A 24,939-nucleotide genomic window follows, 5' to 3' on the forward strand; every position below is an offset into this window, starting at 1 on the left:
TGACACAAACCATAGTGGCATTTCTCTCTGAAAATATGATCGAGACAGTGTGTGTGTGTGTGTGTGTGTGTGTGTGTGTGTGTGTGTGTGTGTGTGTGTGTGTGTGTGTGTGTGTGTGTGTGTGTGTGTGTATGTAAGATGATCTCCATCAGCATCATCTCCATGAGAAGATTTCCGTGGTGATGGTAATGCTGTTCTCTGCTCAGTGATCAGAACACAATCTAAGCTGTGAACAAGGCAGAGGCTGTCGGTCATATCGATGAGAGCATCTCTGTGAGCATCCCAACAAGTTATGCATCAGTAAATATGTCATCTGTGAGATTACGTTGTATCAGCTGCGTTAAATCGGGAGACTGTCTGTCTGAACTTTAAATTGGGACCTCAAACTGTTGACTTCAAAAACACATATCTGCTTCCTTCCATTGTAGCATGAATAGAAATTAGTGCTGTCAGTGGAAAGTCAATGCGCCAGCATTTTAAATTTGACCCACTGAGTGACCCATAGGCTGCTGTTGCACATCACTTCCTACCTGCGCCACTAGTCAAAAGAAGGTTGACTGACAACAGAGATGGACGCGACAAAGGAGAGCGAGGCAAGACCACTCGGACCTTTGGGTGGAAAATTTATTTATAAAAAGAACAAAGACGGGACTATCAACAAAAACGCAGTGATTTGTACCTTTTGTAAAAGAGAATTTTCATATCACCGAAGCAGCTCCAGCCTGACCTATCATTTAAATGCAAAACATGTTAAGGACACAGAGTTGTCTGTTGTAAGTTCTTGTAATGTTAGCTTACCCTTTTAAAGGAAATGCCTGTTGGCATCTTTCTATTGACGTTGCCTTATTTAGAGGCATGTTATACTTCTTCTTTTCCTTTCAGCTTTTCCCTTCAGGGGTCGCCACAGTGAATCAATTGCCTCCATCTAACCCTGTCTTCTGCATCCTCTTCTTTCACACCAACTACCTTCATGTCCTCTTACTCTACATCCATAAACCTCTTTGGTCTTCCTCTAGGCCTCCTGCCTGGCAGTTCAAAACTCAGCATCCTTCTACCAATATATTCACTATCTCTCCTCTGGACATGTCCAAACCATCTCAGTCTGGCCTCTCTGACTTTATCTCCAAAACCTCTAACATGTGCTGTCCTGATGTACTCATTCCTGATCCTATCCTTCCTGGTCACTCCCAGAGAGAACCTCAGCATCTTCATCTCTGCTACCTCCAACTCTGCCTCCTGTCTTTTCCTCAGTGAAGAGGCATGTTATACTATTCATTTTGAATTGCTGTATTGAGTCAGCTTTACTATTCATTTTGATTGAGAGTCTACTTATGTACCTTATTTTTTTTCTTAATCTTCTCTTTTGTATGACCAAAAGTGTTAAACCTTAAAGCATGCACTGGGGCAGCAGAGGCTCAGTGGTAGAGCAGGTTGTCATATGATCCGATTCGATTCACGCTCCCACCTGGAATGTGAGCTGACAGTGGGAGCAATCCGGAGCACTGCCGAGGCGCCCTTGAGCAAGGTGCCTTCCCCTTTACAAGGTGCTCATGAGGGGCGCACCAGGAAGGAGCTGCCCGCCACTCTACCTCCCATTGCATGCCAAAAGGCCTCCTTGTGTGTGTTCATGTGCTACAGGGGCCTGTACACACTAATTTGTATGCAAAGCATTTGATTAAAAAACTACTAACTAGAGTTTCTTAATTTCCCTTAGGGATCAGACTAGTATATAAAATTTAAAACAATAATAAAAAAAATAATCAGATATGTTAAACGATGCACAGGTCCACAATGTTCCTTCATGAAGTTGACCTCAGAATGAGTCTACAGTCTGTAGATCAACGTCATGCTACACCCACACTCACAAATGAAGGAGTTTCAAAATACTGTATTGTTCAGTGGTGCCTGTGAGAACCATAATTTAATGTCCTCCACACCATAAATTTGTCTCGTAAATGCCCAACATGAGATTGTCACAACTGTTTATGTCAGTCTGTAGGCAGCAAGCTTCTCTTGAAGAGCACTGTGCTACTTTTATACAAGTCTGAAGGAAAAAGCCACTTACTTTAATAAAGTCCTCTATCTAATAAAAAAATGCAATGCTCTCAACCTAGTTAAGCATCATAAAAACCTAACTTCAAATTTGATATTTATATATATATAAATGGGATTCATTGGGTTTGAAAGCACTCACATCATTGTGAAACCAGCCAGTTCAGCAGAGTTGGTAAAGCAGAGAAGGATTTAGTCAAGAAGAATAATCTAGAAGCTCATTCCTCAACCTGATCATGTTAGTCTTTGTCTTTAATTCAGACTGTCATTTAGCTTTTCAAGGTTGAAATTACATTATACTGATTGAAACATGGAAAACATTTTTCAGTTTTCATTTTACTTCCTATCTCTCACAAAACCAGCTAATATTTCTGTGATCGTCCTGAAGTAAGCAAAATTAAAGAAAATCCTGTGCAGAGGCTGAACTGGATAAGGTTTGCATGACTCGTGCTACCAAACCTCATCCTATCTGCCCCAGCGTTCTTCTTCTGTCTTTTCCCCCTTACTCATACATATTTAACTTCCCCTTCGTGACATGTCTCTCCAGACCAGATTAGTGATGGATCCACTCTCCGTAGCATTAGCTTTTAGCGATAGCCTGCAGCTGTTGCTCTGAGAGATGGAGCCCAATCTGGAAGTGACAGGCAAGTTGTATGAGTCATGATCCGTGCCCCTGCTGTCAGTTCAGGGGCCCCTGGGGAGGGGAGGAGCCAGGCGGGGGCATCTGCTTGGAGAAAGGAGTGGAGGTGTTGATTGAATGGACAGAAAAAAGTAGATGCAAGAGAAGTAATGAGGGAAATGTTCAACAAATGCTTGTTAAAGGAGAGAAAGGTCATTTTGGCTCAGTAGTGACAGACATTCTTCAAAGAATTAAAGCCAACAGCGTGCTGATGAATGATGGATCACTTCAGTGACTCACTTTGCTCTTTCAGCAGCGATAAATGATCACAGAAATTTCAATTTATCTACTGTCTTTTCAGAAGCGTTCGCCATGTCTGGGATATTTCTCGTCAGTTATCCCAGTGGATTTCAAGCCTCCTCATGATAACCAGCAGGCCTCGTCCTGTTGGCTGCACTCTCTGTCCTGATGGAGTGAAAAGGCATTTTGGCGCAGCGCATTGATTGGAGGCTTTGATGTGAATCACTGCTGCTCTATTTATTCAGGGCTACAACAAGTTCATTGTTTTTTCACTGTGATGCACTTTTGCAACACCTTCTGGTTTCCACGAAAGTTATTGTCATAAAAACAGTTTGGTGTCCATAATAATGCTGCAAAGGTTTTAGGTCTAAGAATACAGGATTTTTTTTTCTAATTATAAATACTCAGGCAAAAATAATCCAATTTACAGTATATTATTCCTATATGAAAATAATTTTTATTTTTACTTTGTGTTTGCCCTCAGTTGTCTGCAGCAATAAGAGTTTTTTTAGCAATAAAAATAGGGCACTGAGTGAACTGTTCTGTTGTGCTCTGTCCTACAAAACATTTCCACTTTGTCTTGTTGTCAGATATAGACAAGTGATAACATCCCTCTATTTTTGGTTTTTATATGCTGGTATACTAAATTAGAAAGTAGGTCAACAAATACACAGATGTGTTGAAAAGAAGGATTGATACAAATCTTCAAATTAAGTCACACAACATTCTGTCTGTCAGATGCAGAGCTTTACGACTAAATCTGGAAGGTGCCAAGTTGATCTGAATCATCTTTTTTTATGATAAACTGAATCTCACAGGCTAGAAATTTGTGTCACGTGATAATAAAGTGAAAATTGTTCAAGGAATGCTGTCAGAGTTGATTGTTCCTAAGGGATTTTCTAATGTAAAGTCACAAGACCACATCCTCAAGTCATCTGATTATGACACTATAATGTGATTTTGTTTTCTTATGGCTGATATGCATTTGAAGGGCTGGAAGGACAGGTGCTGTAGGCTGATGCTGTTATGCAGTTGCAAAAACCTGTGTGAAGAATTTTTTTTGAGGCATAAACCTTCCTGATCCCTGAGACCAAACAACGCTAGAGCACAGTTTCCAAGAGAAACACGAGGCCAACTGGTTACCGTGTTGGTGGTAAATCTCAGACATGTTTGCGCATGAAGAGCCGCAGATGTTCTCACCCAACAGAGCAGAAGAAAGATTAGAGGCTGTGTGAGCTCTTCATTAGCAAAAGCATTTAATGTGACACAAGGGAGGTGAGTTGTGAATGACAAGGAACCATTAACCAGTTGAGAAAATACATACCAGCATGACTTTGCCATTAAGAAGGCGCTCTTAGTGAACTGTGACCAGAAGGACTACCGGCTGTGAAGAGCATCGACAAAGGAGAAGGAAAATCACCGTCATGGATTGGATCTGCAATTGCGTAATGTCATCTCACCCACAAAACATGACCTCAAAGATTTTCTGTCTTGTTTGTGGCGTTCTCTGAAGCACTGTGTCCCTCAGTCTGTAGTTATACTTATTGAATGGGCCTCGGGAGAATGATTCCTATTTGTATTCACTGAATGGATTCAAACTAATTGATGATCTGATGGACCGACGTCCTTTCTGGGACAAAGAGCTTTTAGAGTCTCCCTCCCTCTCATCCATTTTCTCATGTTTTATATCTGAATGTTTGGTAAAGCTCCATCTCTAATGGAGCTGACTGCCTCTGGCCTCCACAATGCATGGAGAACCTGATTCAACATCCACAACTGCACCCACTGATTACACGGTGTGTGCGTGTGCGTGTGTGTGTGTGTGTGTGTGTGTGTGTGTGCGTGCGTGTGTGTGCGCGCGTGTGTGTATCGATACTGTATGACTCCAGAGAATTTTTCCAAGATACTTTCTAAACTTGTATGTTTCTCATTGAATGCATCTATAATTGTAATGTAATATAATACATGTCTACTCATAGACATGGATGACGCAGTAATGCTTACAAATAATCCCACACCAGTCTGTCAGGGCTGAAAAACATCTTAAAAAGATTCTGGGGTTACTGCATACTTGGAATTGATTTCCAGCTCTATATGTGATGTACTGAGTATTTATGGAAGCCATGCTGTACATATAAGTCTAATCAGAGACCTGCTGATGCATGCAGTATTTGATAGCAGTAGATGCATTTAGACACAATGAAAGACAGAGAAGCAAATTGTTATTTACAGTAAAAAAAAAAAAAGATCTGCTGTATGTGATGATATACTGTAGTAACAAGATTATTTGTGCCACTTCACTTCCATCCTTTGCATAAATGATAAATCCAGGCAGGGATTCAGCATTTAGCTCCAGTAGGATCTCCTCATCAAGTGATTTTATTCTTTGAGCGAACTGAACTGTCTTGGGAGAAACGACTGCTGAGTCGTGGAAAGAGACAGAAATCTCAAAGGCCTGATTTGGCGGAGTGTGTGTGACGGAGGCAGTAAGACACAACCGGGCCACCTGCACCTTTGAGCTGATTGGATGTCTTGAGATCATTTTCTTTTGACTTGTATGTGAATATTTGTGTTCATATTTGATTAAATAGCATAAATAAACAGTCTGCTGTGACTCAAACTGAACATTAAACAGCATATATTAGCTTTTCCTTATCACAGGATTGTGTCAATATGCTTTGCTGTTCAGATAGCAAAACGGCAAAAGCAAGTAAAGCCGACGTGATTCAAAAGTTGTTATTGTCAATAAACTATATCCCACTTACTAAACAATGCAGCTGGCTCTTGCTTTACGAACAAATAAAAAAAATTTTACACATGGAGTTTGTATGTGCAAATGTAGCTCTTTGTGTGGGGAAAGATTTAATTAGTCTGTTTAGCATCTACGTCTTTGGAAAATTATTTTGCATTAGAATAAATGAGTATAAATAGATTAAAAACAGACCCACACACACAGACACACTCACAGACACATTCACACACACGGTCACCCACACATATAATTATATTGCGCAGACTTTCCTCTAATGATATAAATGATAATTGTGATGAGCCCCAGACAATGACAGACAGCAGGATGTTGAGACTGAGCATAAATGACAGGCATGAAAGACAGAATGCTAACAAAAAACAAAACAAAACAAACAAAAAAACCCCGGTACGACTGATTTATAACTTGCTACTGCAATTGTAAGTAAATGCAAAATACTAACTGCCCAGAATTGATCTGCAAGTTGATCTACTCGCTAGTGACCAATGGTCTGCAGTGTTGTTGCAGGATATGGACATCATGCTAAATCACATCAAGGATACAAGATATACAATTCAAACAAGTTACTAAATCAGTCATATAATTAATTATTATATTTAATCCTGGTGGGAGGCTGTGCTGAAGTCCAACAGTAAGAAGGTCTTGAGTTGAAATCCAACCGAAGACCTGGGACCAGGGAAGAGAGTGATTGGTTGTTGGTCTCTCTATGTGGCCCCTGGTGATGAACCGGCAACTTGTCCATGGTGAACCTCGCCTCCACCATAAAGTCAGCTGGGATAGGCACCAGCCTACACAGGATGAGGTTTTTAAAAAAGTTCAGCGCTCTACACCATGAATATTTTTTAAAAGTAATTTGCCTTATGTCAGATATTTCAATCTTTCTGCCTTAACCACCCTCATGCACATCCAGATCATGTGTTCATACAGAGTGGGCAGAAGCATCGATTATGTAGAGAGCTGCATTTACCAGTGTGTATGTTTGTGTCTCACCCTCAAGTGTTTTAATGTATTTATAGCTGTCAGCCATTTATTTTATTGCTATTGTAGCTAACGTCTACATACTGAGCTCTATACAGTATATTCATTGGGGTATTCAGCATCCAGATGCCTGTCGGCTATCCTGCCTATGTCAAAAGATGTGAACATCTGGGTGGGTCAAAGTGATTTATATTTTGGTGCAGTAAGATGTGCATGGTGTCTTTCCAAACACGTGGGAGGCCTGAATTTTAAGATTTTCTGAGGGGATGCTGAAATTAGACATGCTGCAACAGTCACTGGAGAGGTTTTTCCAGGACTCTCATTATGATGGAGCTGCTACATGACCACAGATAACACCCACTGCTGTACATGAGCAAACAAAACTGTTTCTAAGGAAGTCCAGCCATCAATAGCTGCTGATAGTAACAACTGGGAAAGATGTAGCACTGCTGGTTTGATTTGAATTCTTTTTAGCTGAAATTAGCGCATTCTCAAATTGACTCATACTTCCAACACCTCTGGCATATCTATGTGTGTTTGTGTGAATGTGTGTGTTTAAATGGAAGTGTGTGAGTGCCTGCCTCTCCCTCTTTGTTCGCCTGTGCCAGACGGTCTGAGAATAGAGTGTCTGGAATTTGATGCTGGTTGTTGAAAAGCTGGAGTCGGTTCGACCAATTAGTGGCTTTGTTACGCTGTCAGTAGACTGTTTAATGGGATGTTTCTGAACATGTTGACCTTTCAGACTCCCTTTCACACACTGATCTTGAAAGTTCTGAAGGTGATCTGTAAAGATGAATATTGCTGGAGACAGAGTGCATTGTAAAGAAATGTGTCATGAAGAATAAAAGCAACATTACACTGACGCTCCTTTTGTGTGTTTGTCATCCTGCGTGACCGGCAGAGGCCAGACGAGGAGGTGGTGGTGGACCAGGGAGGGACCAGCTCAGTGCTTAACATTCATTATGAGAAGGAGGAACTAGAAGGTGAGTGATGTGCAAAAGTTCACATTCTTATTTTGGAAGATTTGTTTCTTTGTACAATTTCACATTACTATTGTATCATTATGCTGTCACCACACATTTATCCTTTTCTATGATAGTTGAACAGCATGTCAGTGACTCCAGGATATAACAAACAACTGGAGTGACAAATGACAGTTTATTCTTTTTATTTGCTTGTGTTATTCAAAGAATTAAATATTGACAGTGATTCAACTTATTTTTCCCCTCAATTCCAAATTGACTTCTGACTTTGTGAGGCAGAGATATACTGTAGATATAGACAGTTTTTACTGGAATTCTTCAAAAATCTGAGAGTGTTACTTTCATTTGACCAATATGAAATCACACATTAATAGCTTACAAACTTCTTTCCAAAAGAATTAAAATGCTCTGTAAACTATAAAAAAAATCTACAATGATTTGTAAATTGTTAAAAGCCCATATGAAATTAAAAATAGTACAATATTCACAATCTTAAAAAAAAAGAAACTTTCAAAATTTTGAATTACTTGCCAGAAGTATATTTCAAGAATACTGGGACAGGTCCAGATTTGTTGTTATTCTTCAACAACAACACTGTAACGCTTTGAGAACTGAGGAGACTAAATGACGACAGTCTCAAAGTGGTTGTTGTCTGATGTAGGGTTTCAGCCGCTCAAGAATTTGGGGTCTGCTTGATCTTATTTTACATTTCACAATATGTTCCTTCCTCTATCCTTCCATTATATGGAAATTGCGGTAGTGTCTGTGTAGTTCAGCTAACTGACAATCAAATATGTGAAAAAAACAAGTAGCACTGGTGAAACATGAATTCCATGGATCTAAAGTTACATTTTATACCAGGAAAAAAGAAAATGATTCACAATCCTGTAACCAGGTAAAATGCCTAAATCTGTAGAACTGATCTGACGAAAAAGATCCATGAATGAATAGAATTCCAATATTTTAGCTGGAGATGTGACAAATCACAAAGGTCGAGAGCTAATCTGAATTAAACACTCAACTCACTTAGATAATACATTACTATCAATAAAAATCATCGATTGAATAAGTTCTAATTATGTGGTTCCCACTCTGTATTTCTCTGATTCAACTGATCTCTCTCGAATTTGTATGAGCATAGTAATGATAATGTTACTCATTCTCTGGCCTCTCTGTCAGGCCACAGAACTCTATTTGTGGGGGTTCGGATGCCCAGGCAGAGCCATCGTCACCACAAGCCCCACGGCTCCCGGCATCGCAAGAGAGACAAACGAGCAGGAAGTCTGGCAACACAACAAAGCGAAGAAAGTGAAACGACCCCTTCCAATCACGGTAAGACTCACAAATCCCCAGTATGTGTGTCAACGCTGTAATATTTTCAGGCTCATCAAGTCATTGATTTGTAAGAGAGTAAATGATGGACATGGGACATTGGTCAGTGCAGAACAGGTTTGCATACTTGCACATACAGGGAGCCGTGGCTGTGGAATGAAGTGATCGATGCTGCCGGCACATACTTTCAAACAGAGACATCACTCCAGGCCTATATTGACAAGCCTGCTAATTAGATAGCAAAGAACAGGAACTAGCCAGCATCCTGCATGTGTTTGTACATGTGCAGAAGTAGATGTGTGTGTGTGTGTGTGTGTGTGTGTGTGTGTGTGTGTGTGTGTGTGTGTGTGTGTGTGTGTGTGTGTGTGTGTGATGGTTATTTAAAGGGTATGCTGTGACAAAAGTATGTAATGTGGTCCCTAAGTTTGTTGTAAACCATGTTTAACCTCTCCTTCCTCCTTCACGTGTCCTTTTGCTTCACCAGACACTCCCTCCCAGCGGGTTCAGTTCATTCTGGGAACAGAGGAGGATGCTGAGCATGTGGCCCATGAGCTGTTCACTGAGCTTGATGAGATCTGCGTGAAGGAGGGCAAAGATGCGGAGTGGAAGGAAACAGCCAGGTCAGGATCTTCTCTCAGACTGAGCTGTAAAGCCTCTGACAACCTGGCAGTTTAACAAGTGCACTAATAATGACAGGGTGGACAGTTTTGGTTTCATTTGTTCGTAGCTGGAATGAGAGGAGTCTCACCTGATAAAACCAAAGTGGATGTAAGAGAAAAAAGGCCAGCAGCTATTTGCCGTATGTCTCCATTATGTCATAAATGAATGAATAAATTCACAACCTTGTCCCGTCTGCTCAGTAGTTGCGACTGATGGAAACAGAAAGTGATCCATTTGTCTTTGCTTTAGCAGCCCCATCAATAATAGCACTCTGAGACAGCGGGGGCGAGGGCGGGGGGGAGTCATCTGTTTCCTCTTTAAGCACGAAATTCCTCTTCAAATGTTTGATGAACACCGAGCCTCAACCGTTCCTTGCATTCATCTCACAGATGGCTGAAGTTTGAAGAGGATGTAGAGGATGGAGGGGAGAGGTGGAGCAAGCCCTACGTCGCTACGCTCTCCCTCCACAGCCTGTTTGAGCTCCGCAGTTGCATCATCAATGGTAGCGTGTTGCTTGACATGCGTGCTGACAGCATTGAAGAGATAGCAGGTGAGAATTGTCCTGCAAATCATGTATTGATATCTCAGTCGCCACGTTATCGTCCTGAGAAGAAAAAAGTGATATCAGCCTTGTGATTTCCTGAAGTCAGATAAGAAATCGGTTATTATTAACAAGCAGTATTTGCTATCAATTCTCTGATATATAGATGTATTATTTGACATTTTAATTTCCTGCCTTACCCTTTGTCCTCCTTCATGAGTCAATCTTACTCCTGACCTCTAAAAGAAACGAGCCCAGTGCAGTGCAGGCCTGAGGGGAACATCATCATCCTTCTGCATGGAGAAACACACACACACACACACACACGCACACACACACACACACACACACACACACACACACACACACACACACACACACACACACACACACACACACACACACACACACACACACACACACACACACACACACACACACCCACGAAGACTCCAGCAGTCTAAATTAGGTTTATATTGCTATCTAGCAATCAAAGGAAAACACAGGAACATATAATGTTGAGTACATCAGCACAACTACAGGCTCAATATGTCCTCTCTGTGTTTGTGTTTTGCTGGAAAAGTGTAGCTGAACATTTTTTGAACTTCATTTGCATTGAAATGTATATTTCAAGCTCATTTGCATGACAAGCATGTAGTGTGTCGGTCATGTGTATGACCGACACACTACATGCTTTCTTGTATTGTGTGAGCCCATGACTGAATGACCATTGTCCACGAGAGACAAGTTTTCAGTTTTGTGTGGGACAGACATATAAATAATTTACTATGAACCATTGCAAACATTCACAGGCGATTGAACACACAATGGTCCAACAGCCCTCAGTGCTGTCTCCTGCAGTGTAATCCTTTAACAGACTGAAACACATGCAAAGGACTGATTGCAAGCTATGCTTGCCCACACACACGTGCGTACGCAAGTGCAAATACACACACACACACACACACACATATCACATGGTACAAGACTTCGAATCAGTCAGTCTTCCTGATGGTCAGATTGTGACAGGTTTACAGCCTTGAACGGCCTTGTTCCTGCGGCCACTCCTGTTTGCCAGCTCTTCTCCCTCCTCTCTCTTCTCCATGTGACTCCTGCCAGCATCAGCTTGACTACAAATGGGTGAAGAGATAGGAATAAAAATAGATATACTTTTGGGATGTACTGCGAATTAAGAAAAGAGAAAAAAAAAAGAACACACACACACACACACATGCACACACACACACACACACGCAGGTACAAAGAACTATTAATTAAAAATTCACCAGTCGGTACAAAACAGTGACAGAGGCTGAATGCACCAGTTCTTTTGAACTTGACACTTTTTTATGTGTCTCATTGTCAGAGGTCATACAGGTGGAGCTGCAGATTTAAATTATAAGGCAGAAATAGACTTTGATTTGATTCAAGTTCAGGCTCCTTCCAGCAGTTCTCTTGTCACTGTCCTCATGGACGTGACTGATGATGCTGGTGCTGAGCTCAACATTACCATTGGCATTGAAGTGCGCACAGAATTAATGCAAAGGCTGTAATGTGTGCGTACGTGTGTGTGGGTGTGTGTGAATTTGTGCGTGCGTGTGTGCGTGTGTTTGAGAGAGAGAGAGGGAGAGAGAGAGAGAGGATTGTGTAGTCTGATGGAGTGTGAAAGAGAGAAGAAGAAAGAGAGATCAGCGCTGACTAAGCAAGTCTGTATGAATAAAATAGTATTATTGGCAGACATCATGATGAGATGGAGAGATGCTCTTCTTCTCTGTAGCCCCACAGGGTCAGATATGTTGGACAGTTTGTACGATCAGCTGCAGACACAATGCATCACCAGACACCGGCATCTGTTAACATTCCTGGGGGATCTTAACCCATTCCTCATTGGACAAGAACTCCGGTTCTGTCATATTCCAGAGTGTGTGGACTGCTACTGCTTTTTGTTCAACCAGTTAGGGTCTATAGTGTTCCAGAACTTTCTCTAAAACCACCCTTATGGCATCTGCTTGGAATCATTGTCCTGTAGGAACATCCAGTGATGCCCAGTCTTCATGTTCTTCACAGATATTGAGACATTTGCCTCTTGGATTTCCGGATTCTTGATGAAATCCATCTTACCCACTTCACTGTGCCAGTTTCAACGGAACCCTCGGAGCATCAAAACATTCTTTAATGTGTGCTCTTAAAAGAAATGGAAGAATGGGGGTGAAAATAAATTGATACTGCTTTAGTTATTAAGAGTTTTTTCTTTTTGTTAGAGGTTGCGCTGAGCTTTATAAAATGTTCTCTTGTGATTAGGTTGTAGACAGCTGAGAAGGTGTGTGTTGCCAATAAAAAAAAAAAAAAGTAGGTATGACATGATTTGGCTCCCATCTGCTTCTTAATTACATTTCCAGTTACAAAGACAAATATTCCATCCAAATAAAACTCAACCATTGTCATTAATTTGAAAGCTGTGATGTGACTTCATTCAATCAGTTCATTTTTTCTTTTTTTTTGTGAATGGGCTTCAGACATGGTGCTGGACCACCAGGAGGCCTCCCACGAGCTGGACGACAGCGTGAGAGTGAAGGTCCGTGAGGCTCTACTGAAGAGACACCACCACCAGAACGAGAAGAAGAAGAACCTGATTCCCATCGTACGCTCCATCACCGAGGGAACCCGCAAGCAGTCCGAGCCCCACCTGACAGGTGGGATTCCTACTGCAACTGCATAAGTCTAATACATTTGTGTCAACTAATATAAAATAATTAGAATTGTGACATAGAAAAAATGAAAGAAAAAAAACTGTCAGCAATAAATCAATAATATAAATCCTTTTGTCGTCTCTGAGCAGTAGGGCACTACGTTGGTAGTTCTCCTGCTTTATAATTTGATGGGAGAATAAATTTGTACACGGACTCACACAACAACGTGCTTACTGTCTGACAGGGACAGCCATATCTCCTCAGCCTCCACCCACTGCAGAACCACCAAAAAATGGCAGTGCTCAGGATAGCTCTCAGGTGGACCTCAGCAAGGTAAAATGTGGGCAGTTTCTCAGTGTACGTTGTGTTTTTATGGATTAGGGATTAAGATAACTATTGATATTGAGAACAATCCCTCTAGGTGTACATCATTTCATATTCAGATATCTTTTCTCACCAGGTGGACATGCACTTCATGAAGAAGATCCCAGAGGGGGCAGAGGCCTCCAATGTGTTGGTTGGTGAGCTCGACTTTGTGGAGAGGCCCATCGTGGCTTTTGTCCGCCTCTCTCCAGCTGTGCTCCTCACCGGACTCACTGAGGTCCCCATACCCACCAGGTACATGGCTCTGCTCCCTAAAAATACCTCAATAGTGGTAAAGTTCCAAAATTAAACTGTTTCAATCTTTTGACAAATATCAGGTTTCTCTTCATTCTCCTGGGCCCTGATGGAAAGGCTCAGCAATACCATGAAATCGGGCGTTCTATGGCGACTATTATGACGGATGAAGTAAGAATTCAAATTTCATTCTAACTGAATAAATCAAATCTCAACATTTCCTTTGAAAGAGTCAACCGTTGAGCTTCCTCTAACTGTTGGTACTTCCTTGAACAGATCTTTCATGATGTAGCCTACAAAGCAAAAGACAGAAGTGACCTACTGGCTGGGATAGACGAGTTCCTGGACCAGGTGACGGTCCTGCCACCTGGGGAGTGGGACCCGTCCATCCGTATTGAGCCCCCTAAAAATGTCCCCTCTCAGGTACATAGCTACAGTTATAAAGAGATTTTACTTTTCAGGTGTGAATTTAGCTACAACAAACAACAGTTGGTGTAAAGATGATGAGAATGATTTTATTTGCCATTTGATTTGCAGGAGAAGAGGAAGATGCCTGGAGTCCCTAATGGCACCGCCTGCCAGGTGGAGGAGGAGCTGCATGCCGAACGACATGGACCAGAACTGCAGAGAACTGGAAGGTGAGCTGACTCACACAGACTTGAACCGATAAATGTCGAGCATCAACCCAATCAACTTCAGAAGATCATGTAATGTTCGTTATTCGTTAAATGCTGTGATCAGGTTGTTTGGTGGTCTAATCCTTGATATTAAGAGGAAAGCTCCGTTCTACCTGAGCGACTACAAGGACGGCATTAATCTCCAATGCGTGGCCTCCTTCCTGTTCCTCTATTGCGCCTGCATGTCTCCTGTCATCACCTTTGGAGGGTTGCTAGGGGAGGCAACAGAGGGACGCATCGTAAGTGCGCAAACACACTCAAACATAGGCAAACACTGTATGTACACACTGCTGTGTAATTAGAACATTATGGATACAGCTGAGACACTGAGCACAAGCTGTCTGTATTTCCACCCTGTGCTTTAGAGTGCCATAGAGTCCTTACTTGGAGCGTCCATGACAGGGGTAGCGTACTCTCTGTTCGCTGGCCAGCCTCTCACCATTCTGGGCAGCACAGGGCCTGTGCTGGTTTTTGAGAAAATCCTGTTTAAGTTCTGCAAGTAGGTGTCAAAACAATGTCAAACATTCTTATAATAGCCAGCCAAACGTTTGCTTTGCTAATGCATTACACTGAATCCCCTGACCTGACTCCTCAGGGACTACAACCTGTCCTATCTGTCGCTGAGGGCATGTATTGGCCTGTGGACAGCCCTACTGTGTTTGGTGCTGGTGGCAACAGATGCCAGCTCTCTGGTGTGTTACATCACTCGCTTCACAGAGGAAGCCTTTGCCGCCCTGATCTGCCTCATCTTCATCTACGAATCCCTGGAGAAGCTCTTCCACCTGGGAGAAGTCTACCCTTTCAACACCCACAGCGATCTGGACAAGCTCACGCTGACGTAGTCAGTAACAAAACCTTTGTTTCCTCCTACTTGCGCCAGAAATTTTTCATCGTTTAGTGTGTTTTTTTTCGTGCTTCGTTCTATTAATACACAGATGTCATGCTCTCTCTCTGTAAGTATCTCTAACTCTTTGTTGCTTCCACAGTCCTGCTTTCATCTAAAAGCTGTCAGATCACATCCTAGCATGCAGTTCTCTTTATAACCGTCCTAATTTGACTGATAAAAGAATGTGATCCCATCCTTCTCCATGAAATTATCCATCGCTCTCTCACTCTCTTTCTCTCTCTCTCTCTCTCTCTCTCTCTCTCTCTCTCTCTCTGTGTGTGTGTGTGTGTGTGTGTGTGTGTGTGTGTGTGTGTGTGTGTGTGTGTGTGTGTGTGTGTAGCTGTCGGTGTGCAATGCCTGATAATCCTAATAATATAACCATGGAGCTGTGGAAGGAGAGAAACATTACACCCTCAGATATACCTTGGACCAACCTCACCGTAAAGGTAATCCAACTATGTGGAAACACACATGGCTGCATAATCGTTCACATGATAGAACACAGAGCTATCAGTCCAACCTGTTTACTTTTGTTAATATTTAACTAACCCTTTACCCTCCTGTGACCGGCAAACGTCTCTTAAGGACCTTTGCAAACACTGACAAGGACATTCATTTCCATTGCTGAGTGTATTTACATTATAGGCTCATCTTGTCTATTGTGTTTTCTTTTTGTGTCGGTCACATAATAAAGATAATTAAAGTCTTTCTCTTGATTCCATTTTCTCCAGGAGTGTGTTAGTCTGCACGGCCACTTTGTTGGGACAGCATGTGGCCACCATGGCCCCTACACCCCAGATGTCCTCTTCTGGTCCACTATCTTGTTCTTTTCCACTTTCTTCCTGTCCACCTTCCTTAAACAATTCAAAACTAGCCGTTATTTCCCCACCAAGGTAATGAATCAATATCAATGTTTTGCCAGCTTTTAAATGTGCCACATTACTACCTACTTATTACTATTACTGTGACTCAGGTGCGGTCCACCATCAGTGACTTTGCAGTGTTCCTCACCATCGCTGTAATGGTCCTGCTCGACTATGCCATTGGTGTGCCTTCCCAGAAATTGATGGTTCCCAGCAAATTTCAGGTAAACATATGATAATAATATGACCATGATAATATTATGGACTTTGATGAAAAATTTTACATGGTTACAGTTAAATCATGATCTCACTCCTTTTTAACGGGATCTTCCAGCCAACCAGAGATGACCGAGGTTGGGTGATCAATCCAATAGGACGCAACCCGTGGTGGACAATCCTGGCTGCATCTATTCCTGCTTTACTCTGCACAATCCTCATCTTCATGGACCAACAGATAACTGCTGTCATCGTCAACCGCAAAGAGCATAAACTCCTGGTAAGAAAGATTATTTCTGCCCTATTGCTTCCAGATGCAAATCGTGACTCAGTTATGCATCCGCATGTCTGGTCTTCACTCTGTTATGCAGAAGGGTTGTGGGTACCACCTGGACCTGCTGATGGTTGGGGTGATGCTGGCAGTGTGTTCTGTCATGGGCTTGCCGTGGTTCGTAGCGGCCACAGTCCTGTCAATCTCTCACGTCAACAGCCTGAAGCTGGAATCGGAGAGCTCGGCTCCAGGAGAGCAGCCGCGCTTCCTGGGAATCAGAGAGCAGAGGCTCACTGGTCTGGTCATCTTCCTCCTCATGGGCTGCTCTGTATTCATAACTGGAGCTCTGCAGGTCAGTAAGAAAAACTTTAGTATGCTGCCCCCCTCTGGCTGGGAAAATTATCCAGACGAGTGAAGGTGTGTGTTGTTTTCTCCAGTTCATCCCCATGCCGGTGCTTTATGGTGTTTTCCTATACATGGGGGTCTCCTCATTGAAAGGCATCCAGGTAATGTCTCATCTGTAATATATAGACATGATTTAGAGAAAACTTATTTTGACCCCCCACCCCCAACAATTTTCTGAAATCCAACACATAAATAACTTGCAAGATGATTGATTACATTCATATTAATTACTTAAGCTAGTTATCATCCAAATAAAACTCTTCCAATTTATTACAACCGACTTTTTTTAATTTAATTTGGCTGCTTCCTGTTTTTATTAATTATGTTACAAGTTAATGAGGCCTAACAATTAATTGTTAGCCTAGTCTGACTAAGAGATCCTTTCCAATCATTTCTTTTGTGTTGGCACATTCATCATTTGCTCTGCTTTCATTAATGATTTCCTCTCTGCACCATCTGCCTCTATCTTCCCCGCCACCTGCTTTCATCGTTGTCATTTTCTCAGTTCTTTGATCGTGTGAAGTTGTTTGGCATGCCAGCAAAGCACCAGCCAGACTTCATTTATTTGCGCCACGTGCCCTTGAGGAAGGTGCACCTGTTCACCATCACCCAGCTCACCTGCCTAGTGCTGCTCTGGGTCATCAAAACGTCACCTGCCGCCATTGTCTTTCCCATGATGGTGAGTTGACCACAGCCGGCACCCCCCCCCCACCCCTCTTCATTGGTCTTCTTTTTAACTAAAAGACTTTTCTTTCTCTTTTGCCTGCAGGTTCTGGCTTTGGTTTTTGTTCGCAAGCTGCTGGACTTCATCTTCTCTAAGCGAGAGCTAAGTTACCTGGATGATATAATACCTGAGTGGAAGAAAAAAAATATTGATGATGCATCCAAAAAGTTAGAAGAGGTAATTCAAATGGATTCTTGGAATATATCTATTGATAGGAATAAACCTGGATGTAATGACTGAATATGTCTGGGATGGGTTTGCATGTCTTTTAGGAATCACAGATTATGCTCAGTGAGAAGAGGGAAGAGACCGTTCAGATTCCCATGGAGAGCAGCAGTCATGTTCAGATGCCAAAAGCACATGACCCCAGGTGAGTTGAGGTATATATCACATGACAGGACAAGTAAGAATATGTGAGAATCGTTCCACCTTTCTTTCTGTTTCTATTTGCTCTTGTCTTATTCGGATGTGGCGATCTGCTTTGAAATGCAACTAATTTGGTGACACTCTCCCTGTAACACGAATCACCCTCCACCTTTTCCTTTGTCTGATTCCTGCTGTCATGCTCCTCTTCCTGTCCGTGCTCCTCAGGTGTGACCCCTCTGATATCAATATATCTGATGAAATGTCTAAAACTACCGTGTGGAAATCCCTCAACTCCAATCAGAAGGACACTCGTCCTGTGGCTGTTAAGAAGGCAAGGCTGTTCCCTCCTATTCCTCACCCCTACCATTTGGGACTACTTCTACACACTGTGGTCACTAAAAAAAATTTATGCTTGGCAATCCGCACTCCAAGGTGTAACTGCAGATGTACAACAGTTTAACTGTGCTCTGTGACATGTAAATCTTGTGCTTGTGTGTTTTTACGCTGCAGGATTGAGGGAATTGCATTCATAGACGAGTAGAGGATGCCCATCGCCCTGCCAGACTCCACTGCATCACTTAGAAACAGATGTGGATCAAAGGACGCTGACTTTTATTTTCACCTCTATTTTATTAGTACTCAGAGAAGGATCTCAGTTATTCCTAAAAGTTTCAGACATGTAATACCTCCACAAACACAAAAGCATACAGTAAATATACAATGAACTTCAATCTTCAAGATCAAGATTAATTTCTAATGCAAAACGGCAGCGTTCAAGTTTCATATATGATTCACAAGATTTTACAATAAAATTAAAACAATTGCCCCTTTATTTTGCTCATAAAAATAAAAATATATAAAAGTGATTCCTAAAATAAGGCTATAGTGCTCCATTATAGTGAGAATCATTGCTTTTGAATTTCCATCCTGAGGTGAAAAAAAGATGATATAATAGATTTAAAACAAAGCCCTATCTGCTGGAGCTGTGAAAATCCAGTCATTTCAGACAGCTGACTTTAAATTCACTTGCATAGAGCGATGAAATGGGCTTTGATAATGTAATCTAGAGATGAATCCTGGAGCCGCTCCATTCAGAAGAGGTAAATAATGGAACGACTGCTAAGACACCCTGACAGGAGCGGTGATAAAGGGACGTGCTGATATAAATTTAGTCCTTCCACCAAGGATGCGCCCAAAAGGTCACCATGAGTTATAGATATTAAACCTATTTTCCAGCTCAGCTGTACACAAATCCTGGATTATGTAATGGAGATCAAATGAACTGTTAAAAACAAACCAGGTTGTCTTTAAGACTCAACAGGTTCATCAATTGTTCAATTTTTTTTTCTCCATGTGCTGTTACCACTGTGTTCTTTCTCCAGTCGTTATGATGTGGTCAGTTCAGTGTATTATGATTGTAGATTCAAGCATGCTTAGCAACACATTGTCTTTTTTTAAGGTTAGGGTTTTTATGATGATGAAACTGAAAACTGTAGACGTAATGATTTGGGAGGACGGGGCTTTTTCTGACAGAATCTTTGTCGTGTCTTAGTTTAAGTGTCTTATTCCTTTATCTCAGACAAGCTCATGAAAACTCCTGCAAGGCACTTTGTGTGAGGAGGTCAGTGGCTGATAAACTGCTGTGTGAGAGATGGGGAGGGAGGCTGGGGAGGGAGGGAGATTTAGAGATTCTCCTTTGATTAATCCAGGTAGGTGGTGGAGGGCGGGGGGCACTTTCTTTGAAGCAATAATTCAACTCAATTCAACACAATTGAAGTTATTGCACCTCTTAATTTATCAGGGTCCTTTTGTACTGGTGCATCCTTTATATCCAACCCAGTCTAACATAGAGGAAGTTCAGGAAAATGTTACATCCATGCATCCAATATGAAAAACTACTTATGCTTTGCAGGCATACAGAGATTTCAAGTCCATCCCAGCTGACATTCAAAGCATCAAACACTTTTATCAAAAAACCTAAAGCAAAAACACAATTACGCACAATTACGATGAGATATTTTGTCAAATGTTCATTCACTCATTATGTGGATTTCCAGAGTTAATCTCTTTCATTTTACCAACATTACATCTGAGAGTTGTTTTTTAATCTTTGAGGATTGTATTTTCATGCTTTATAGACTAACAAGGGAGCCGAGAGACTGAGGTGGGACAGGATGACCTTTAGTAAAACTTTACTTGTATTTGCACTTTTTGTAGATTTTGGGGCACTTTTATTTTCAAGAGATCTATTAAGCAATTACATGATTTTCAAAAATGACATGTAATTGATAACAGTAGCATTTAGGTATGAAATCACAATGCGTTGTTTTTATTTATGTAATATATAAAATATATTTTAAAAATGCAGCATTATAAATGTTATTAGATATATTACTGAATTAAAACAAATACCTCCTGAGGTTATGATAAGACGAGGCAAAGTGTTCTGAAGGGAAACGAAAGGGACAACGGTAGTCACAACTATTTGTCATCAGTGGATAACTTAGAGAGCCTTTTAGTATTCATGAATCAATAATTAATCAATACATATTTGGTTAATTTGAAAAAGATTAATAAAAGCCCCATCACCGCAGATGTGAAAGCTAGAAATAAAATTATCGTCAAAGTTTTAATGTGAGACTAGTTGTTGCTCATCAGCTGTTGTGAAAGTGAAAGTTGTGATGTCATCATAAATATTAAAATGTTGCGTACCTGTAGTGCAAGTGAAAAGTTGTCATCAGTCACATCAGTTACACAGAATAATAGATTTTAGCTAAATTCTCATGATTTTCAGTTCATCCCAGAACAGATACAGTTGTAACAACATACTGGCTGAGATGTGTTGAATAGATTTCATTATTTATAGAATGAATTCATTTTATTATATAAATTTTAAAGAGGATCAATATTATATTCTTCTCCAGAAATGTATATTAATTTTACTGTTAGAGTACGCTAAAGCTTTTGGATTTGGCGTTAAATCTTTACTTTAAAGTTATTTAACAGTTTTCATCTGTTACAAAATAATTAATTTATAGTATTTCTGAGATCCCAGTCGTCCTGATAATAATATATTTAAACTGCCTGCATACCTTCTGAGTATACATTCATTCTTTGTTGGCGTAGTGATGACCACATTTATTCCTCCTGTGAAATGTTTGTACAAGCTTTGTGTTGAGCTGCCATGACATAAGTACATGATAGAAGTGTTTCTGTGTGTGTGTGTGTGTGTGTGTGCGTGCGTGCGTGCGTGCGTGTGTGTGTGTGTGTGTGTCTGTGTGTGTGTCTGTGTGTGTGTGTGTGTGAAAGAGGAGGAGGAGGAGAGAGAGAGAGAGAGAGAGAGAGAGAGAGAGAGAGAGAGAGAGAGAGAGAGAGAGAGAGAGAGAGGGAGAGAGAGATGACCAATAGCTAAACTAATGGATGGCATGAAGTACTCAGAGTGTACATATATAAATATATTCTATATATAAACATGAGTAAGTGCACATAAAAGCTTTGTAAACTGAGAAGATATTTGAAGAAATGCTTCCTTAATTGGCCAACATCAAATTGCAAAAATCCTTTTCAAACACCAATAACTATGGATGTGCTTTAACAAGAGTGTAATTATTTAGCAAATGTTGAAGTCATTTTCATGAGTGTCACGTGTCTTAACCTCCACTTTCACCTCATTAATGTGTATGTGAATGTATAGTAAACATACAGTTAAATGCCTTCAGTATAATGTAAGGTTACTGCATACACATGTTACCAGGAAAGGTTGTGTATTTTAATGGGTGTGGATAATATATTGTGTGTGTCTGAGTATGTGCCTGTCATGGAATACACAACCACTAGCTGTCGTGCTGTCATTGTTGACTTAAGACTACTTGCACAAACAGATCTTTTAAAGGCCATGAATGAGGCAAATGTTGTACAACTGTACAATTTAATTGTTGCATAAAAATACAGCAAGAGACCCATAGTTCAGTTTGTCTCCAGTCTGAATCCTTGCTTTATTTTTATGTGCAGATAAAAGTGAAAACTACATTTGTGCTCCATCCTTCTGATAAATAAAAAGCCTAATCTTGTGTCTGTTTAAAGGTCAGTCTGACAGAAGAGGGTGAAAGATGAAGAGAGTTGGGTTAGAAAGCAGGAGATCTTCAGGAAGAATACTAATACTGCAGTAAACTCACCTCTATAATATGGAGCCATAGAAAGATGCAATGCCTTGTCTCTTCAAACACTGAATGAAAAGTCTTCGGCAAAATGACTATATAATTTATATATATATACAGTGTATATGTAATTTAATTTTTGATTATGTAAAATTTAAAATAAATAATTACAATTGAAAAAAACTGTTTTTTGACTCGTTGCATTATATTTGATTTGACAATGTGGAAAGATATTTACTGACGTGTTGATTAAGCTTCACTTATTGATACAAACCACAAGGGGGCGGCATAGTCACAGTTCCTGTAGATCATATGTATGACGACATGGTCCCCAAAATATTAAAATTCCATAATGTTACATCACTGAAAGAAAGATAAACAATGGTCCCACATGAGGCATCTAAACCTCCTCCCTCTCTCTCCTAACCTCCTCTCAACCCCTCGCAGCAGTTTCCATCTTCATTGGACCCCTTGTGCCACACCCTCTCCCCCCAGTTCTTATCCTAAGGTGAGAACACAGTGTTCACATCTGGATGTGATTCTGACTGCAGAGGAGAAGCCGATGGCAGGCCTGTAAGAGATGCACTACATTCTGGATGTATATATCTACGTGTGCATGTGTGCCTTGAGGGTGTTATGTGATCCCAACTCCCGAACGTTCCCTAACCAAAAACAGCTGGCGGGCTCTGGCCTCAACCAATAGGACGAGCTTTTGGCTGGGACATCAGGTGGAGGAAGGAAAGCAGATGGAACATTTTGGGCCGTTCTTGCCTCATTGAATGAATCAGGGCTGTGACCGGCTGGTCATATTTATTCACAAGGTAATTTCAGCCTGTCTGTGTATTACTGTATTATTAGTCCAGAGTCATAATTTCCTCCATAGAACCAATCAGCTGTGGCTTGACAAGGCCCCTAATGTCTCCAGTCCAAGACAAAGAAATCTTTGTGCTCTTGTGAAGGCTAGAACCAGTGAAGAACCAACCGGAGATAACGTCTTATTTTCACAGAAGAAAAACAACCAATATTAGTAAAATACCTGAAAATGTTTAATAAATGGACTGTCGCCCTTATTCCTGCAATATATTCCAATGGATCTGAAGATAACTGAACTTTACTTAAAATATTTTTTTTATGCAAATGTAAAAAAAAAGAGAAATCCAAAAATCCAAATTATGACTATATTCAAGGTGGTTAATTTAATAAATAGGCTGCCATAAAGAATGTATATTTTGTGGGATGTGCTTCCACATGGACTGAACGTTACATAATACAGTATTAACATTTCTTGATTGTATACAGCCTATATTTTTATGAGAAACCTTAAAATCACATTCCCCCAATGTGTAACTGTTCCTTTCCTCTCCTTATTTTTCGCATATAAAAATATGTGTACGTATTTGATCAGTGTAGTAGGTGTTAAAGAAATATAGCAATAAATTTTATTTTTTATTTTGCTTCCAGATGACTGGACAACTACAGCTAATGTGATCAGAAAGACAGGTGGGAGAGTATTTGGTGTGTCATCTGGAAGGAAAGTAGATAAGGAGACTTGGTGGTGGAATGAGGAGGTACAGGAGTGTATACAGAGAAAGAGGTTAGCTAAGAAGAAGTGGGACACCGAGAGGACTGAGGAGAGTAGACAGGAGTACAGGGAGATGCAGCGTAATGTGAAGGTAGAGGTAGCAATGGCCAAACAAGGGGCTTATGATGACTTGTATGCTAGGTTGGACGGTAAATAAGGAGGGAGAGACAGATCTATACAGGTTGGCAAGACAGAGATAGAGATGGGAAGGACGTGCAGCAGGTCAGGGTGATTAAGGATAGGGATGGAAGTCTATTGACAGGTGCCAGTAGTGTGATGGGAAGATGGAAAGAGTACTTTGAAGAGTTGATGAACGTGGAAAATGAGAGAGAACAAAGACTAGAAGAGGTGACTGTTGAGGACCAGGAAGTAGCAAAGTTTAGTCAGGATGAAGTGAGGAGGGCATTGAAGAGGATGAAGAGTGGAAGGGCAGTCGGTCCTGATGAGGTATGGAAGTGTCTAGGAGAGGTGGCAGTAGAGTTTCTGACTGGGTTGTTCAACAGGATCTTAGATAGTGAGAAGATGCCTGAGGAATGGAGGAGAAGTGTGCTGGTGCCCATTTTTAAGAACAAAGGAGATGTGCAGAGTTGTGGCAACTACAGAGGAATAAAGCTGATGAGCCATACAATGAAGTTATGGGAGAGAGTAGTGGAAGCTAGACTAAGGGCAGAAGTGAACATTTGTGAGCAGCAGTATGGTTTCATGCCAAAAAAGAGTACTACAGATGCAGTATTTGCTTTGAGGATGTTGATAGAGAAGTACAGAGAAGGCCAGAGGGAGCTGCATTGTGTTTTTGTAGATCTGGAGAAAGCTTATGACAGGGTGCCCACAGAGGAGTCTGGAGTCTGGAGTGGCAGAGAAATATGTTAGAGCGGTGCAGGACATGTATGAGGACTGTAAGACAGTGGTGAGGTGTGCTGTAGGTGTGACAGAGGAGTTCAAGGTGGACGTGGGACTGCATCAGGGATCAGCTCTGAGCCCCTTCTTGTTCGCTATAGTGATGGACAAGCTGACAGACGAGGTTAGACAGGAATCTCTATGGACAATGATGTTTGCAGAGGACATTGTGATCTGCAGTGAGAGCAGGGAACAGGTGGAGGAGAAGCTAGAGAGGTGGAGGTTTGTCCTGCAAAGGAGAGGAATGAAGGTTAGCCGCAGTAAGACAGAGTACATTTGTGTGAATGAGAGAGACCCAAGTGGAAGAGTGAGGTTACAGGGAGAAGAGATCAAGAAGGTGGAGGATTTTAAG

General features: G+C 41.2%; 1 protein-coding gene across 2 annotated transcripts in view; it reads left to right on the forward strand.

The window, feature by feature from the left end:
• slc4a8 (solute carrier family 4 member 8) overlaps nt 1–22,208 on the forward strand; it is a 24,357-nt gene extending 2,149 nt beyond the window's left edge. Inside the window, exons 2-25 of one of the 2 annotated variants that reach the window (XM_068314693.1) lie at nt 7,621–7,702; nt 8,882–9,034; nt 9,519–9,654; nt 10,084–10,244; nt 12,752–12,928; nt 13,170–13,258; nt 13,386–13,543; nt 13,627–13,714; nt 13,820–13,966; nt 14,081–14,181; nt 14,285–14,459; nt 14,586–14,719; nt 14,816–15,061; nt 15,447–15,552; nt 15,838–15,999; nt 16,080–16,193; nt 16,304–16,465; nt 16,557–16,808; nt 16,894–16,962; nt 17,367–17,540; nt 17,631–17,762; nt 17,858–17,955; nt 18,177–18,282; nt 18,462–22,208. In XM_068314693.1, the coding sequence (XP_068170794.1) occupies nt 7,621–7,702; nt 8,882–9,034; nt 9,519–9,654; nt 10,084–10,244; nt 12,752–12,928; nt 13,170–13,258; nt 13,386–13,543; nt 13,627–13,714; nt 13,820–13,966; nt 14,081–14,181; nt 14,285–14,459; nt 14,586–14,719; nt 14,816–15,061; nt 15,447–15,552; nt 15,838–15,999; nt 16,080–16,193; nt 16,304–16,465; nt 16,557–16,808; nt 16,894–16,962; nt 17,367–17,540; nt 17,631–17,762; nt 17,858–17,955; nt 18,177–18,282; nt 18,462–18,467 (3,228 nt within the window). In that variant the 3' untranslated portion in view covers nt 18,468–22,208. The remainder of the gene's footprint in view (nt 1–7,620; nt 7,703–8,881; nt 9,035–9,518; nt 9,655–10,083; nt 10,245–12,751; nt 12,929–13,169; nt 13,259–13,385; nt 13,544–13,626; nt 13,715–13,819; nt 13,967–14,080; nt 14,182–14,284; nt 14,460–14,585; nt 14,720–14,815; nt 15,062–15,446; nt 15,553–15,837; nt 16,000–16,079; nt 16,194–16,303; nt 16,466–16,556; nt 16,809–16,893; nt 16,963–17,366; nt 17,541–17,630; nt 17,763–17,857; nt 17,956–18,176; nt 18,283–18,461) is intronic. The other variant, XM_068314694.1, reaches the window with a different exon arrangement.
• Nucleotides 22,209–24,939: the final 2,731 nt, after the last annotated feature.

The sequence above is a fragment of the Antennarius striatus genome, chromosome 5 (assembly GCF_040054535.1).
Source record: "Antennarius striatus isolate MH-2024 chromosome 5, ASM4005453v1, whole genome shotgun sequence".
In the NCBI taxonomy this organism is placed as follows: Eukaryota; Metazoa; Chordata; class Actinopteri; order Lophiiformes; family Antennariidae; genus Antennarius; species Antennarius striatus.